Here is an 18,953-nt window from a genome sequence, read left to right on the forward strand (position 1 = left end):
ATGGAAAAAAATCACATCAGGTGCTCAAAAGTTTGGCACTGTTATAAGTAACTGAAGTATTAAAGTGGGGAACTTCCAGTTGCCGTCATTATCAGTAGCTCAGCTGTAGTGTATAAATACTAATTTAATGTATTCATAATGAAGCACAAGCATGCTCACACACACACGAGTTGTGTGCCCTAACTCACGCACATACAGAACACATTTCAGAAGGTTTGAAATCCTTCAGATATGTTTGTAAATGCAAAATGTTTGAAGGACTTTTCCCTCCCCACTTCTTTCCTTATTCCACTTGCCCCTTGTTAACCTGCAACCCGTTAGAAAAGCTGATTTAGCAAAGATGTAAACATTTTGTTAGTGAAGAGGCATTTCCGTGCTGTATATGCCCATTGTGGGACACTCAGGCGTTTCCTCAGGCAGCCTCCCATTAGCAGAGTGATGGGGTTGACCGAGTGTTACCACAATGCACACCTTTCAGTGCTCTTCACCACCGTGTCCTTTGGGACAGGATACGTGCATCACTTGTGCAGTTCCACATGCAAGCCCATCTTGCAAAGCTGAGGGCTTGAAGGAACTCAAACTACGTGAAGGGATTTCACAACACATGTACGAGCAGGGAGGGCTTTAAAACAGAGCTCAGGAGGCCTCAGTTGTGTTGCTACTTTAATCAGTCCTGCTGGGTGACCTCGACAGTCACTTCAGTGCTTCACTTCCCTAATCTCTAAAATGCAGCTAGCATTTCTGGCTGCTACTCACAAAAGATATTTGAGCTCTGCAGGTGAACAGCCCCCAGAACTGTGTAGGCTAAGCAGCCTCCCACACATGGCTGCTTACTGGGGAAATTACTCTGCAATTTTCAACCCCCCCCAAAAAAATAAAGGATGGAAATCTCAGCAAGTGGCCATCGGATGCGAAAATCAAACCCTAGTGAGCAGGCAGGAAGCATAGGGCTCACCCCCACCCCCAAGTTTAATCACCTGTAATAGGAACATCTGCCTCTGCTGGAGTCTCTTTTTAGTCAGCAGAGATAAACAGGCATTTCCAGAGCATCTTTCAGTGTAGGGACCAAACCTGCATGAGGAGCTTTCACAACGGGGGAAGTTCCTCAGCTGCTGAGTTGTAGGGCAGTTATGACAGGGTCAGAGGAACCCCTACCAGAATTAATACAATAGAGTATTTGTATGTTCTCCAAACATTTGCTAATGTAGAAAGTGCCTTTCTTTTCATTCTGGTTTTAAACGTGATCTTAATCTGGCTAAAAACAGTTTTGTCATGCAAAGTATTAGGAACTTTAACCCTACGTGTAACTCAGGTAACCCTAAATCTTGGCCTCGTAAAGCAAAAGCTTTGAGATACTCAGGTCGAAGGGTGGTTTTTGCAAACAACAGAGCAGGAAAATGACAGTGTGTCCCCAAATTCACTATGCCATCAATGCCATGGGTGAGGCTGTGCACTGAGGGGCCAGTGTGGGCTCTCTGACTATAAACTGAGACAATGGGAAGACATCAAGTGGGAGTAGAGAACTGAGCCAAAAGCAAAGGGAAATGGCTGTTTACCAGCCCTTTTCCAGGCTGCGTTTCTCTTCCTTTGTGGTGTGTCTGAACGTGTGGCTGTTTGCCTTGCAGAGGGATGCCCTGGCTTGTGCAATGGGAATGGCAGATGCACTCTGGACATGAACGGCTGGCACTGCGTCTGCCAGCTGGGCTGGAGAGGAGCGGGCTGCGATACGTCCATGGAGACAGCGTGCGGCGACGGGAAGGACAACGATGGAGGTAGGACCCGAGCGCGTGTGACATGTCAGTGAGGTCTGCCAGGCTGGCTCAGCCAGAATGGAGTCCAATCCAAACATTCAAATGCACTTGGGGTGCCAGGCCTGAAGAGGAAGGCTTATTTACCCGCAGATCAAGTCCATATGCCCGAGAGCCAGCAGAGGCTGTGCGCTCACCGTGCCGCCCCAAACAACCGTGTGGATCAGCAGTGACACAGTGGGACCATCTCAGACAGCACTTGTCCCCAACTGCTCCAACTTTGGCCTCGCTGCCTGAGGTTTTCATCAGGGCTCCTCAGTAGGTCACTACTGTCTTGGGATGAATGTTTTGCAGTAACTGAGAGGCTTCAGTGACTGATCCCCATGCCCATAAGCCATCCAATCCCTCTCAAACCATGTTTTATTGATTACAGTTCCATATGCAGTGATGTCAGGCATGTGAATAATAGCCCTGTGTAATGCAAACTTAATATTCAGAGTTATCTCATTACAAAGGAAACCCTGGTGCCGTGTGAAGGTTTGAATTAGAGAGCAGGAGATGAGATATTAAATTTAAGGCATAAGGGAGGCCGCATAATTTGTTTTGTTGTCACTCAGCAAAAGGCTTTGTAAACCACAAGTCTGGACCAGGACCCAGACTGTGAAGCAGAGATCGTATTTTGCAAGTTTCTTTTTTATCATATTCACAAGAACAGTACAGTTAAAAAAAAAATAAAAATAAAAATAGGCAGCCAAGACTGTGATTATCTGCTTCACAGCAACTGGGATTTTGATTGAATATTTGAAATACTTCTGCACATCTGGCATGGCAAACGGACTGAATTATCCCTTTGGAAAAGACAGAAAAAAAAAATGGAGAACCATATAAAGAACAGAACATACACAGTGAAACAAACGTCTCCCCCCTCCTCACATGAAACCGAGTATCACCATACTCCTCTATGTACAGAATTCTCAAGGCAGCGCTAAAGTTCACTACGTCAGATGCATAAAAATATGGCAAATAGAGCTATGGGCAACCCTTGTTTCCCTGGAAAAAAAAAAATAAGCAACAGAGTAATCCAGGCTAACAGACAAGGTAGACTACATCTGTATAACATCGAAGAAAGCGTGACCAAACTCCGGTTGGTGAAACGCAGTCTCCTCATATCTCCCGGTTCAAGGCACTGACCTTGCAGTGGGGTTTGTGGTCTTACCAGCAGGTGTAGGAAAGACAAAAGGCATTGAGATGTTTACAAGTTAGTGCCCTTCAGCTGCTAGTCTGCATCTGGTGAGCTTGTGTGAAACATGGGCATACACAGCTAGAGCAAAGTGACTAACAGGTTCTAACTTACTACCTTGCAACAGCTTATGCGTGTGTCAGAGCCCATAAATGGGTGTTGACCTTGCTCTTGGTATGCTAAAAAAAAAACTCTTGTACATGGACACTGTACATTGCAGTTCACAGATAACCATGTTACACACCGTGCTAGTTCCTTTTATTTTGCTACTGCTATTCCTGAAAGTGGAAAAGAATCATAGAATCATAGAATGGCTTGGGTTGGAAGGGACCTCAAGGATCATCAAGCTCCAACCCCCCGCCACAGGCAGAGCCACCAACCTTCACATTTAATACCAGACCAGGCCAAGACCAAGGGGATACATTCACCTTCTTGATCTGGTCTATATAGATTTTTGTGGATCATTTGTGGGTTGAGATCTAGAACTTCAACTCCTGAGATCAGTAGTGGTGAGGAACTTCTGCTTTGAAGCCTGAGTTCCTTGTTCAGCACAGGGATTTGAATAGGTTCACCTGGATTGGGGAAGAAAGGCTGATTCTGGGTCTGTTTCCCAGCTCCCATACTGACCTCAGTATAGCAAGAGAGCTGGAGATATCTGTGGAACATAAATAATTTAGATTGGAAAGGACCTCCAGCAGATATCTGTATCAAGTACCTGGTCAGAACAGGTCTAGATGCTCAGGGTTGTGTCCAGTCAATTCTTGAACAACTCCAAGGATGGAGGTTCCACTTCTTTGGGCAGTTTTCCTCGGTACATATTATCACCCGCACTATAGGCATTGCCCTTATAATAACTAATTCGAATTTCTCATGTTCCAACTTAATGTCTGCTGCCTCTTGTTGTGACTCATCCTGGAGTACCTCAGCTGGCTTTTTGCTTCTTTTCCACATAGCTTAGACCTCCTTAGCGGCTCATATACATGTTTCACGTGCGATAGCTGTCTTTGGGTTTCTCAGCTATCCCGAGGCAATCCAGTGACAGCACACCGCTGTGTTTTGGAAGTAGAATTGAGTCTGTATTCATTGCGAACACTTTGTCACCAAAGAGATCACACCTTGCACATCTGCAGTGTTTTCCAGAGTGCAGAAAAGATGCAGGCTGTGCAGCCTCTTGTAAGAGCAGACAGTGAGGGTATAAACACACTAAAGAGGTTTTTCCCTTTTTGGAGGTCCTGACACAGTATCTCAAGTGACACTTGCTCTTGGCTGGAGTAGGGTGTTTTATTTGGCTGTTGCCCACAAGGGATTTCAGAGCTATTGCTGAACTTACCTTTGTATGCACATGCATGCAGGCATTGGAGATGGCAGATTTCATTCAGGTTTAGAAGTCAGACACCCAAGCTGGTCACCACGCATGCTATCAGTAGAGAGAATCAGGTTTACAGCATCATCTCCCTGAATTGTTTCAGACATCACCTACTTTTGCTTGATGAACGCTGCCCTTCAAGTCATTTTCCACTAAAAACAGAGTCACTTGAGGGCAAAGAGTACAGTGGTTTTTCAGAAGAGCAATGTGAGGCCATTCGCATTAAGGGCCTTTCGCTCTGCCTGAGCTCATCGGAAGCCAGTCCCACGTTGTGATATCATGTGTCTGCTAATCAGGATCCCTGCAGCAGGAAATACCTGAGGATAATGGGAGCTGAAGTCAGAATCTTTTTCATCACATCCCAGCCTAATCATACCCTGAGGGAGATGGGTACCAAATTACAGGGCGTGCTGGCCTCTTAAATCTGGAGGCTGTTCAGATAAACAATAACAAGTGAAGCAGAAGTCGCTCAGAGAGAAGCTCCATGAAATGTAATCTCTGGTCAGGTTAAAACAAGGTGTCTGGGAGAGCACTTCCCTCTCCACACTCAAGTGTCATTTGTCAAAGCTGACACTTAGGTTTCACACTCAGGCCTACTTTATTTACACTTCTAAACATGAAGTCCATCAGCTTGAAAGGAGTTGTGGCAAGTAACATAGAGCAGGCAATCATCCAGTACCAGTTGAGGGAAAGCAGTGTGAAGCTTTAACAGCCTGTGTAAAAGACTTGGTTTTTCAACATTTGACCTCAGAAGTTGGGCCCTGAAAGGTGCTTCAGGCCTCTCTTTGGCAGAAAATAGCTGCTATTCCTGGCTGCTGGCTCTCAGTGGGTAGTCCTGAGAGCAGTGATCCTGAAGGTAAGCCCACACAGCGTGCCCTGTCATGTACTTGAAGAGTAGAAAGTCTGAAGGTTTAGAAGACCATGGGTATTAACTCCTGTGACAAGTCCTGGAAGTGGAATTAACGGCATTTGACTCAGTGTTGAGAAGAGGCCAATATTCTATAGGATAAATATGGGCTCCATTGCACTTGTAGGCTCCTCCATCAGGAACAGAGTATATAGAGCAACAGAGGGAAAGATGAGAGGCCGTTATTCACTAACTGTAGATATATGAGCAGTAAAGCTATCTTAACCATCTTTGTTCCAGAGAAATATCAGTGTGACTCCCTCCATACTCAGAGCATTGCCCAGTTCACAGTTTCATTGTCTGGATATGCTCCAATGTCCTGAAACCATGAGAGTGGGCGATTCACAAAGGTAGCTTTGCTTGAGGGCTTGGAGCCTAGTGGTTCTCCCAAAGTGGATCTGACTGCATCCATCTTTTCTGGCTTCCACAAACCTCCTGTTCTCTTCTGCAAGAGGTACAGTAGTGAAGCTTCTACCCCTCAGTTCTTATCTTGTTCATGATGACTACATGCAGTGCATTCAGCCAAGCACAGACACAGGGTTCCAATGTACACGTGGCCCTGTTTGGCCTTAGCAGGTTCTGTTGCATGTTCCACCAGATGCTAAGAGCTCAATGGGGGAACAGCTCTTATTCTTTCCTTACCTCCATCCTCCTAACAATTGTGTTCAAACCCATGTCAGAGCAACACAGCCACTGCACGTGGTACTTTTGCCTTTCTTTACTGCCTTGAGTAGCAGCTATTGCTGCCACTCTCATTTCAGGAACTATGTAAATCTGCCATAGCCACACTTGAAGTACCAGGAACGAGTACCTCGATATGTCTCAAATCTATTTGTTTTACAGCATCACAGTCCATTCATGTAACTCTGCAGAGTAACGCTTCGTGCCTTGCTCGGCCCACACGAGGACCAGGTTGTGCTTGTCGTAAGGTGGGGACTTGTATAATGCTTTGGGATGGCAACATTTCAAATCTTTTGGCACGAGAAATTCTGGCGCTGCTCGTTGGCCTTCTTAACACCCACGTGCCCACCATCTGTCCTGCACATGCCAAATAATGTGTTAGACAGCTGGCAGGAGCCTGCACTGCTCCCTGCCAGTGTGTAGGGTTACACCTGAAGGCAGTGGCAGGGTTATAGAAGGAATTGGATGGCATCCATGAGAACCCCAGAGGGCAAATCTTTATGTATGTAAATGCATGAGCTGCAGACAAGGTGATGGGATGCTTTCAGATTTCTTTTTTCTTTTGCACACTGTTATGAACCTTTACTTCATGCCGGAGAGGCTTTTATAGCACAAGAAGATTGTCTCCTGGGCATGCTATGGGAGCTGTCTGCTTCCTCGAAACCATAAAAAATGATGCATTAATGTGTGAGCTACATTTACGGAGGGAAGTGTTGAGATCTGAACGCACCTGGGAAAACAGCCACGGTAAATTAGCATTTACCATCACTGATAGATCCAGTCAAACAACAGGGTCATCTTGGAGGAGCCGCAGGGCGCTTCTAAAAAGATGAGAAAGAGATTGGCTAGTTGGTATCACCTAGCTTCTCTTCCTGTATTTTATGATGACTGTTAATCAACCTTTCCTCAAATAAGGGAACAACATGACACATTCACATTTGCGGGTTTCAGCAGCTCGCTGATCCTCCGTTGGATGGTAACACTTGTGTAGCACCTGCTGCTGGCTGTTAGCACTGGGGCTGTCAGGAGAGCGGTGTGAAGCTGGGCACCGCAGCATCCAGAAGCACATAGTGCTGTTAGCAAGGATGATGTGCTGTGAAGTGAGTGTCTAGCAGTGGCTGTGGCTTGCCTTGGCAGCTTGGGCAAGTTCCTACTCCTTGTAACTGTTCCTTGACTGAATTCTTTTGGTTAATAGATTGAGAAACATTGAAAATGACTACTTTTCCTAAATAAATGTTTCATTTTCTGCTGAGGTGAAGCAAATTGCAGATGGGAAGGAAGCACTGCTGGTATACAAGATGTAACAAAAGCTGATGTGAAACATTTTCAGAAAAGACAGGCTTGAACGTGCATATTGCAAGGCAATATGCAATAAAATTACAAGAGCGTGGGCACCCATTCTGAAAGAAGCTCAAAAAAGCTCTGCCAGACCTGCTTTAGCACTTGAAGCAAACTCATGCCTCCCCTTTGGGGCAGACATTCCCCTTAGAAACATCAGGGTTTGCTCTTAAGTGCGTCAGGTCACGTACTGTCATGGGTGCACAGAATGCATGGCTGCTTTCCTTTTGATGAGGACTGGAAAACCATGCCTGTGTCTGAGTGATCTGAGGCTACTTTTCCAAGGTGTGACAAGGTGATTTCTTGAACTGCTGTGGAATCAGTCAGCAGAATATGTTAGAATGACCTTTTCAGCATTGGCTTAATGCTTACAGCCCTTGGTGCAAAGAGATCTGAGCTAAGAGTATCTTATCTGCTGAGGGTGCGAACCCATTGCTCATCCACTTTTTTCCTAAGCTCAGGGCCCCTCTTTCTCAGAGGTATGTTGGCTCCTGAAGGACTCAGCTTCAGGTACAGCATTTCTTGGCTATCGATCGCACTAAGCAACCTCTGCTTTCTGCAGCATCTGAAAGCCAGTCCCCTTCTGCGTGGAAGGGCTCTCACATGCCTTTAGCATCTAATGGAATTCCACTCCAAACATAAATTGCTTGGTTTCTGTGATGCTTTTGGAGCTGTATCAGAGGGGGTGTGAGGAAAAGGCTGTGCCCCAGAGGGCAGTGGGCATGGAACAGGCTGCCCTGGGCAGTGGGCACAGCCCTGAGATGACAGAGCTCAGGGAACATTGGGACACCACTCTCAGACATCAGGTTTGGGTTTGGGCAGTGCTGTGTGGGGCCAGGGGTTGGACTCAGTGATCCTTGTGGGCCCCTTCCAATTCAGGATATGATGTGATTCTGTGATTCCAGTGCAGTGGGTAACTCCCCTCGCTAAAAGTCCATCTAGAGAAGGGAAATCCCATGAAGCCAGCTGCAGTAACACAGCAGTGGTGATCTGGGAGATTCTATAAACTTGTAGACTCTAACCACATTATTGTAGGCCTGGTTTATGGTCAGCTAGTAGTGATTATCATGTGTTTCCTGTCATTTCCTCCTGCTGCTCCATTCCCTTCTGGTTTGTTGTTTATTTTCAGATGTTCTTTAAACAGGAACATAGTGCTGGATTAGGATGGACTTTCTGCATTATACTTCTGTTTTCTGTAGTGCCTGGCACAGCAGGGCTCTGTTTCTGCACTAAAGCCCAAGGAGTGCTGAAATACAAATACATGATTGCTGTTACATATGACTGTATGATTTTGAACCTGCAAATATTAGGGAAAGATGTTAGGGCAATTCCTCTCCCAGGGAGCCAGCAATCTAATTTATTTAGGATTCAGCCAGTGAGAACCTTACTCAAGCAAAATCAAAACAGAGGAGGTAGAACAGAAGGAGCTAAGAGAACAGAAATATCTAACGTGATCACAGGGACATTGCTATTGTTCCTCACATTTGTTTTGTATTTATTTCCTTTTCCTTCCTCACAGTGAGCCCAAAAGCTACACCTCTTTTGTTGAGTGGGTAAAACTGTTCTCTGCAAAACCCAAGAGGAAAAGTTATTAATTCCTCAGATCCACAAGAGGTAAATTAAGTATCAGTCCTCAGCTCAGGGCAGAACATCATTACTTTTGTGAGCTGCCCTGAACCCATGCATTCACAAGAACAATAACTTGTGTTTTCTGCAGAAATACTGAGACATTCCTTTAGCCTGTGTTTGGGGAGAGCTCAGGCTGATGCTGGAAGGGTAAGATTTGATTTGCTTAAGGGTGAGGATAGTACATTATGTTACCTCTACATCTGAATGCCTTCGTTTTAAACCCTCCCCATACAAACCCTCCTATTAATGCACCCAAAAGCATCACAAGGCAACACGGTGTGCCCATGAAAGGTGATACTGTTGTCTGGTGAATGATACAGGGAGAAGAGTGAAAGGCAAGAACTGGATGAGGTGCAATCAGTGCATCTTATGCTTTCAGTGGCAGTGAAATTATTGCTGAAAAGCAATGTATTTTCACTGTTCTTTTCTTTCTAGTCCTGCTTCACCTAGTACAGCTTCTCCCTGAGCTCTTCACACTGCAATCAGTGGCATAAACTCTCATTGTCTTCAGCAGGAGCAATGCTTGAATTTGTCATGTATGCTCTCTGTACCAGCAGGTCTGTCCCTATGTGTGGCCTGCCTGTTCTATCCTGACACTTGACATGCAGCACCTGTCAGAGCCAGCTTAAACACATAATAACACTCCCGGATGAAAGTTATTTGCATTCCGTTGTTGATGTTAGCATGACAGATTTTTGTTGCAGCATCCATAACTCTGTAGAAATGCTCCATTATTCAATCTCAGCGAGCTAAGACGCTGCCCATTAAATCAGCCAACACAATTGTGGGGCCATGAAAAGTCACAGCTAATTTGAAATTTTATTAGCTCTCAGCTGATCTTGTTTACTGCAAAAGCAGTCTCTCAAAACCAGTCCTTTGCTTCCGTGTGCAATTCTGCTCCTGGAGGCTTTGTTGGCACTGCATGGTGGTGGTTGAGGGACTTGGAACCCAGACTCCTGTGGGATTTGTGAGCATTTTGCAGCTAGAAAGTGTAGCAGCAGTCCATGGAGCACAGGGGTGGTGGCCCTTTGCTGTCAGAGAGTACTTATTTTGTGGGCCTATAGTGGCTGTGACCACAACAATTAGTTTTTCTTCTGAAGAAGGAGTATGTCGCGTAGATCAGAGGAAAGACAGAATATCTGCATCTCCTAATAAGCAGTGGAACTCAATGGACACACTTTTTTTCTATCAGTCAGAGGCTGGTTTTGTGTCCTTGGTTCTAAATCCACCCCTAGCAAAGGAGGCTTTAGGGGAAGTCAGAGATTCTGGATGTGAGGGCTTACATGCAAGAAAGACAGTCACAAAACTGCTTTGGTTGTTCCTCTGCTTGCTCCTTCCTTTATATCCCATGCACCAGCCACCTGGGAGGCGTGGTGCTTGCCTGCATTAAAAGTGGAGTGGCCAGCAGGGAGAGGGAGGTGATTGTCCCCCTCTACTCAGTTCTTGTGAGGCCCCATCTGCAGTACTGCATCCAGAACTGGGGCCCCCAGTACAAGAAGGATGTGGAGCTCTTGGAATGGATCAGAGGGCTGGAGCAGCTCTGCTATGAGGAAAGGTTGAGGGAAATGGGATTGTTTAGCTTGAAGAGAAGGCTCCAGGGAGGCCTCATTGTGGGCATCCAGTACTTGAAGGGAGCTTATAAACAGGAGGGGGAACGGCTGTTTATGAGGGTGGATAGTGATAGGACAAAGAGGAATAGTTTTAAACTGAGACAGGGGAGGTTTAGGTTGGATATTAGGAGGAAGTTTTTCACTCAGAGGGTGGTGATGCACTGGAACAGGTTGCCCAAGGAGGCTGTGGATGCCCCATCCCTGGAGGCACTCAAGGCCAGGCTGGATGTGGCTCTGGGCAGCCTGGTTTGCTGGTTGGCAACCTTGCACTTTGCAGGGGGGTTGAAACCAGATGATCATTGTGGCCCTTTTCAACCCAGGCCATTCTATGATTCATAACACATCTGGAACAGCTTCAGTTCGTTTGTCAGTAGTTTGTGTTTGGTTGTTTGATGGTTTTATTTGGCTTGGATCCATCAACTCAATGTGTGGTGAATACCTAAGAGCATGAGGCACTTTCCTCCAGTGCACCTGAGTCTTCCATCAGACACAGCCCTGACTCTCCACACCAACCCCAGCAGCTCCAGATCTTCAAAACTAATTGTTCTAGGTGGCTCACGAAACGTCATGAAGGTTGTGGTATTCAAAAAGTGATGGGCCACATGCAATGTGTGAAAGCTACATCATTTTAGGTCATCTTACGTTTGGCAACCAGGTGAGTATGTTTAGAAGACTGCCGTGACACTGAGAAACTTGTGAAACTCGTTCTGAATAAAGTCAGCATTCAGATCCATTGTTGTGATCTAACTTAGACGTCCCAGTTGCTCCAGTCAGAGTGTTTGAAAAGAGAGTCAGGATAGCAATGACTGAGAAAAACTGCATGCTGCTGAATACCAAACCTGGCCCCATCCTCTGCCAGCAGAAATAAATTGATGTGATCTACACACGGGTGGTAGGGAGTCAGAATGCATCCCTCTCTGTCTATGCACTCTGACTTTTAAGAATACAGGGCAAAAATCTGCTATGGGGAAGATAAGAAAAGGAGGTGTTTGAGGACATGAGATGGAACAGCTGTCTGCAACACCAGTAAGAAACATGCTGAAAACATCTCAAAGATGTAATGATTCGTTTTAGATGGAAATGGAAAGAACACACGATGGCTTAAAATCTGGCACAGTGACAGATCTCTGAATTCATTTGTTTAATGAATGGTATCTGTGGTTGGATCTGTTTCTAGAGGGGCTCCTTGGAATTGCCTGTTGCATCCAACCCTATTCAGCATTGTTGAGTGTAGTTTAAATCTTTCCTGATAAAATCTTCCTGTTACCATATGTCACCATATCATGCTTGATATGCTGATAAATACACACCCAGATCATTTTGATACAGAGTGATCTGACTCACATCACTTCACCATCAGAATCCAACAGAATGTGTCTTAAGGCAGCAGAATGCAAGGTAATACCCCTGGGAACAAAGCAAGCATGTGATCCTTATGGACTGGGGGACTCTTGAAAGGCAGTGGCTCAGAGAAGGATTTAGAGATCACGGGAGATAATTCTCTCAACATGAGTTCTAAGCACAACGCTGCTGCTAAAAGGCTACTGTAAACCTGAGCATTAAAAGAAAAATTACAACAAAAACCAACACAAAAGCAGGGAATTGCTCTCTCTTCTCTACTCGGTATTGCTGCCTCAATTGTTTCGTGCCCAGTGCTGATGGCCCCAGGTGAAATCACCAATAAATCTAAATCTGGCAGCTGGAAAATAAACAAGAACTTTAGTGTTGTTGTTCAGCTGTTCAGAAGTGGGGCTGGAATAACTTGCTGCTCTGCGTGGCAAGACTTGCACATGGAAAAGGCATCTGATCATGCAGTGCAGAAGGATATTGGTTACCTTGCAAAGGCAAAAAAATTAACCCATGTTCGGCTATGAGATATGGGAGTTAGACAAATTCAACCTTGAAATAAGATGCAGTTTCCTAGCAGTAATTAAACATCTGAATGGCTTACCGGAGGAAGCGGTGGACTCACTGTAATCAGATGTCTTTGAAATATGAGATATCTTTCTAAAAGACAGGCTTTAATCCAGTTCTGGGGGAAAAATGAGCAGCTTGTATATAGCAGTCTGACAAGTGGATCAGAGTAGCCTTTGTGACCCTAAAGCATATAAACTATTGCAAATGCTTTAGAAAGCACTTTCAGTCTTGCACTGGTACAATTCAACAACGCATTTCTTCTCTGGTCTGAGGTGCCATGGTCATGTGGCTGAGGGAACTAGGATGGTTCAGTTTGGAGAGGAGGAGGCTTAGGGGATTACTTATTGCTCCATACACATCCTGGGTAACATCAACAGGACAAGAGGTCATGGTCTTAAGTTGTGCCAGGGGAAGTACAGATTGGATATTAGGAAACATTTTGTCTCAGAAAGGGTGGTAATGCATTGGAGCAGGTGCCCAGGGAGGTGTGGAGGTGGTGGAGTCACCCTCTCTGAAAAGGGTAGATGTGGCACTGAGGGACATGGTTAGTGGGCATGATGGGATGGACTGATGGTTGGACTAGATGATTTTAGAGGTCTTTTCTAAACTTAATGATTCTATGATTCTATATCATGGCTAAATGTAGTACAAGGGAGCTCCTGCTTTCAAAAGCCCATTGCTACTTGTCGTAAAACCATAGAATTGTTCAAGTTGGAAGGAACTTGTAAAGGCCATCTAGCCCAACTCCCCTGCAATGAACAGGGACACCTACAGCTCCATTGGGTGCTCAAAGCCCTGTCCAGTCTGACCTTGGGTGTCTCCAAGGACAGGGCATCCACCATCTCTCCAGGCAAGCTGTTCCAGCGACTCACTACCCCTACTGTAAAAAACTTCTTCCTTCTAGCCAGTCTGAATCTCCCCTAATCTGCCTTAACTCTCACTGTTCTCTGTGCCTCTCAAAAATGGCCTTTCAGTTTTCCAACCTAGCTAAAAGTATTGCCCCGAAAATGCTGTTATACAAGTAGGTAAACTCCACTTCAGCTCTTGAGGGCCTGAATGGATCTAACGTGACCACAGCAAACCTCTGTGGTGTAATTACCTCCAGCTTATTGCATACAGTCCTGAAACACATTAATTGCTAAGCTCATCTGTAGGCAAGGCCTCATCACTGCCATCATACAAAACACTGTCCCGTGCATCTGTTCTTCAAATATTTATCTGCTTTTTTTTTTCCTGCAAAGACAACAGTTGCTTTCTGTCTTGCAGATTCAGGTCCCCAAACACATTTCTGACAACTGAAATGAAGACAGTAATGAAGAGGTATGGGGCAGCTGGTTTGCCATCCTCTCACTACATTGTCTTCATAGTAGAGAACATTATTAACGTGGTGGAGATCATGACAACATTATATCTTCCTTGAAACTATAATCAGTGCAGTAACAGTTGGCTCGTTGTTTTTTTCTTTTACATGTCTTTTTTTTGGGGGGGGGACGTAGCTATGGATAAGCAAATTACATCTATGCAGGTCTCTGTTCTTGAACGGTATCTCAGATTCCATCTGAGATTTGACCTTCCAGAATCCTCCTGGCCTAATCATCTGCAGCGAGTCTTTTTTTTTTTTTTTTAATGGGCAAATAAAATGTAATTAGTTCTTTTTCATTATCACTAGTCATCAAGAGAGAAGGCAGATGGGTAGATTTTGTGCCCGAGCTGATAAATTTTTGTGGCAATTTTGTGAGGAGTTATAAAGATGTAGTGATATCAGAACAGACAGAGGTAAGGATAATGGATGGGGTTTTGGAAAGCACTTTTGCTAGTCTCCCATTATCGTTAATGGCAGGTGCAGAGCACTTGTAGAAATGGCTCAGTGTGTGTGTGCTTGTGTGCACGGAGCAAATTTCTCTCCCACTTTGACCCACACATAGGCTGGAAGCTCTGGGAGCACTCAACAGGCTTTCTTTCTGCTTTTCTTTGTGAGGGTGGCCACATGAGATGGTGTTGCAAGTGATGCTTTATGGCACTAAAATCTTCCAAGAAAGGGTCAAGTATAACCCAACAGAATCCCAGTGCATGACATGTAAGCCATCATAAGTACTGCAGAAATAATAACAGATCAGATTCTCATCCATGTTGCAGTAAATTCAAAGTAGTATCAATAACAAAGGGTTTCTAATTCATACCGGTGTTACTGGGAGGAAACTGAAGCTCATAGTCTGTAGTAATGACAGACAGGTTTGCCTTCCTTTACTGTTTCCTTGACACAGAAAATACATTACCCTGACAGTTACAGAATCATAGAATGGCTTGGGTGGATGGACCTCAGAGATCTTCTAGTTCCAACCCCCCTGCTGTGGGCAGGGTTGACACCCCTTAAATCAGGCACTAGATCAGGTTGCCCAGGGCCCACAAAGCACCTGACAAGTCCAAATCTCATCCCACTTCAGAAGGAACCTACCCTCTCAGGGCAGTTTTGCTCTGAAAACACATTTGTTTCTTACCGAAGTTGTCAGTAGAATGCTAGCTGTGAAGGTGGGTTCTCTGATATGTAGAGCATCCAACAACTGCACTGACACCAACCAAGCTCCTTTCATGTATGTCCAATGATATTATTTTGTTATTTTTAATGCACTGTTGGTAAAAATGCAGGATTTACATCCTGAGAGTTTCAGGTTGTCTGGTTCTCTGTATCTGCATGAAATAACTGTGACAAATTCCAGCAGAGACTGAACATTCCCAGCTAAATCTTTGCCTTCTCATTTAATTAGCCAGAATCTCTAGTGGTTTGGATGTGTAGATCTCTTTATAGACACTGTAGATACCATGGCTTTCTCCACTATTGAGTCCTGCTGGAAGGACTGTTACCTTGGGTGTGATTTAGTTGATCTGCTGTTTGTAAAGGGAACAGGAACAGTGTATGAAAGTCATTGATCCATGAACAGAAAGCAAAAGACAGCAAAAACCTTGGAAGGGCTGTGTAGTCATCTCAGTGACCAAAAGGTGAAATGGTGTATCTCAGAATCATCCTCAAATATGGTTTCTTCTGATCTTATGTGTGTGTAAATGTTTTCTTGTGTACATACAGTTTAATTTGCATTTATAGCAACATGGAATCATGAGGTTGGAAGAAAACACTAAGATCATCTTGTTCAACTGCTGACTCATTTGATGCTCTTTGTGGAGTCTGAAGGGAAAACACATTGCTCTGTGCAAGTGTAAAGTTCACGTATCTCTATGTGAGCATTATAAAGAGCTCTTGCACCCTGAAGTCTGCCACGTTCCGTGTTCCATTTGCTCTAAAATCTTCCTTATCCTTCTGCAGATGGACTGGTGGATTGCATGGACCCAGACTGCTGCTTGCAGCCCCTGTGCCATGTCAACGCACTGTGCCTGGGCTCCCCAGACCCCCTAGATATCATCCAGGAGACACAAGCACCCATCTCCCAGCAGAGCTTGCATTCATTCTACGATCGGATCAAGTTCCTGATTGGCAAAGACAGCACTCACGTCATCCCAGGAGACAATCCCTTCGAAGGAGGGTAAGTGTATTTTGACTTTTCTTCAGTGTCAGTGTGAGCCACTTGGCCATGGTAAGACGTGAAATGGCAAATTGCTTTGAGAAGGAACATTAGCAAGATGCAGAACACAGGAAAGGTCTCAGGGAAGTAGACCTGTGAAAAGTGTCGAGGCTGATGTAATTCTGGTGGATGTCTCCTCATCTTCAGTAGGACTCAATGATCCTTATGGGACTCTTCCTACTCAGAATATTCTGATTCAAGATATTCTATGATATTATGGAAACTTATGCTATCCAGTAAGAAAGATGCTTCTCTCCCAGGAGTTACACATGTCCTTCCTTCTCTATTCTCAAAGAGTGAAAGCCATTTATTCAGCACTTTCCAGAAGTACTTAGTAAGTGTTTAGTAAACAGCAATGTCTACCACGTTAAACACAGATTTGACAGAGCCAACAGAGAGGGAAACTAACACAAACTTTAAAATCTATAGTATGGCCTCCAAAAGCCTGGAGAAAATCTAACAGTCCAGGGAGGGCTGTTAAGAGTGACTACTGACATAAACAACCAAGTGGGATAAACATTGATTTTAATACTGAGACATTCTGTTTCACTGCATTCCTCATCAAGAGATAGGAACTGGCAAATCATGTGTAGCTCAGGTCTCTGACTGCATTTTAGGCATTTGTTTAAAGACATGCCTGTCTGTCAGGGGAGACAGTCCCTTTAAAACCATATGCCTGAAGCAGAACTCCACAATACATACCCTGGGGCATCAGTTTCTTAGATCATTCAGTGTCTGCTCCAGTGCTGCCTTTCAGAAGTGGTGACCCTGAGCCATGAGCTGGTTCTCAACACTTACATTTGAACTCCGCTTAATTCCACCCAGTCATTAACTGCTTACTGTCAGCTTTCCCACTCACAGCAGTGAATAGCTTGGCTCTGAAGCTATACAATCCTCATGTTCCTGCAGGTAGTTACTTCAGTACTTGCATCTCAGCAGGTCTCTCAGGCCCTTTGGGTGTAACCAAATGCTCTTTGAAGAAGGGACATTGCTAGCATCCAGTGGGTACCACCTCCCACATATTGACACCTGCAGTCGTCTACAGCCTGTCCTCAGATGTGAACCACTTGAAGGCATGCCAGTGAGGGAGAACTGGCCTAATGTGATAGTCTCTCTGAATTGTCTTGCTGCCAAGCCCTCCATGAAAGCTAATGGCAATGATTCAGATTAAGGCCAAACAGTCATTCTGTAGCAAACAGTTTTCCTCTGCCAGCATTCTCAAGATTGCACGTTCTGGGCACTGAGCAGCCTGGGCTCTGGACTAAATGGTAGACCAGTGAATCCTCTGTTGTTAGTTGTTGTAATTTGTTGCTCTAAAATCAGATCATGGAATACAAAATTGTTTGTACTCACAGTTTCATTTTCTGATATATTTAGGGTTGTAGCATTAGCTGAATTCACGTTTGGAAGTCTTTCCACAGTGGACTGTTGTACCAGGGCCACATGTAACTGCCTTATTTGATAACTAGAGTATTTCAGCAGCATATATATTGAGTTTAACAAATTTTCCCGTACAGCTTAAGAACGCTAGAAGTCAACGTGCATGCGTAATACCACTTTGCAGCTTCCCTTTAAAGGCTACTTGCATTCAGCAGCACACAGAGGTTAGAGGGAAAAATGAGAATTTCTCATTCTACATTGAATTTGCTTCTGGGAGTGCCAGCAGAGAACCGAAACACTGTCATTAGGGCTGCATAAATTCCTGAAAGTGATACATGTTGTTCATAGAACTAATAGTAGATCTCTATGTAGGAAGGAATTACTTTCCATCTGTAAGCATCCTGCTAAGTGCTCAGGATTCAGGAGCACCCGCAAGCAGAAATGTTTATCTGGCATATAGATTTCTAGAGTGAGGGAATGCAGAGATTCAAATCAATAGGAAGGGTTTTAATGATTGCTTTTCATTAACTACAGTGGAACTAATAAATGAAGCTCCTTGTTCTGTTTAACGCAAAGAATTATACAGAGATAGTGATGATTGTTAAGGTTGCCATTCTTAAAATATCAACATAAGGAGTATATTACTAGATATGCTCCACAAACTTACCACCTTAGACTGTAATTGTACTGCATCTTTCAAGTTAAAAATCTGACTCATCACAAGAACAGTTGCAAATAACAGTAGAAGACTTCAATAAAAGATGCATGTTCCCATGAGACAGCACTGCAGCACAGAGTCTGGGGTTATTGGGTCTGCTGAGTTCCTAAAAATGACATTACATTTTTGGGTCATTATTCCATTGCTGCCACTGTGATTCATGAAGTCTTCTTCTCCTTGGTGCAGATCAAGACAATACACTGCCCAGAGAGCTGTGGTGTCCCATCCCTGGAGCACCCAAAGCCAGACTGGATGGGGCCCTGGGCAGCCTGAGCTGGTGGGGGGCAACCAGCCCATGGCAGGGGTTGGAGCTCACTGATCATTGAGGGCCCTTCCAACCTAAGCCATTCTGTGATTCTATGGTTCTTTGATTGTTTGATTGCTAGACTTGAGATGTCCCACTTCCATCCAAGTGCCTTCATGGCGTATGACTGGAGTGTTCCATCCATGCCACTTGCTGTGAGCAGTCCCATAAGCAGAGGTGAAATGAGAGGACATCCTGTCTGACACACGGCTGATGTCTTTCAGACACCAATGACATCCTTTAGATCAGAGATTTCACAAAGCACGCTAGTTAGGAAGGTGTTGTTAACAACACATCCCATTTGCATTCCTGTATGGCCTATGCAGGAAAGGCAGCAAAGTGAAGATGATTGAATCCATATGCAGTGTCTTTCCCAAGCTTCAGAGATGCAGCTTAGCTATCCTTTAGAGAGAACAGCAGTGCAGATCACCTAATGGATACAAATAAGTGAATGCCTCATGACAGCTAGCCTTTGAGTGAATTTATTATTGAATTACACTCCAGCTTTTTAAGAACAAGCTGAGCTGACAAGCTCTCTCA

The 18,953-nt window shown here is 44.6% G+C and overlaps 1 protein-coding gene across 12 annotated transcripts in view; it reads left to right on the forward strand.

Annotated features, from left to right (window-relative positions):
- TENM4 (teneurin transmembrane protein 4) overlaps window positions 1-18,953 on the forward strand; it is a 598,985-nt gene that overhangs the window by 487,308 nt on the left and 92,724 nt on the right. For all 12 annotated transcript variants that reach the window (XM_072326955.1, XM_072326954.1, XM_072326960.1 and 9 more), the window contains 2 exons: window positions 1,626-1,772; window positions 15,756-15,972. In XM_072326955.1, coding sequence (XP_072183056.1) covers window positions 1,626-1,772; window positions 15,756-15,972 — 364 coding nt within the window. The remainder of the gene's footprint in view (window positions 1-1,625; window positions 1,773-15,755; window positions 15,973-18,953) is intronic.

The sequence above is a fragment of the Excalfactoria chinensis genome, chromosome 1, assembly GCF_039878825.1.
Source record: "Excalfactoria chinensis isolate bCotChi1 chromosome 1, bCotChi1.hap2, whole genome shotgun sequence".
NCBI lineage: Eukaryota > Metazoa > Chordata > Aves > Galliformes > Phasianidae > Excalfactoria > Excalfactoria chinensis.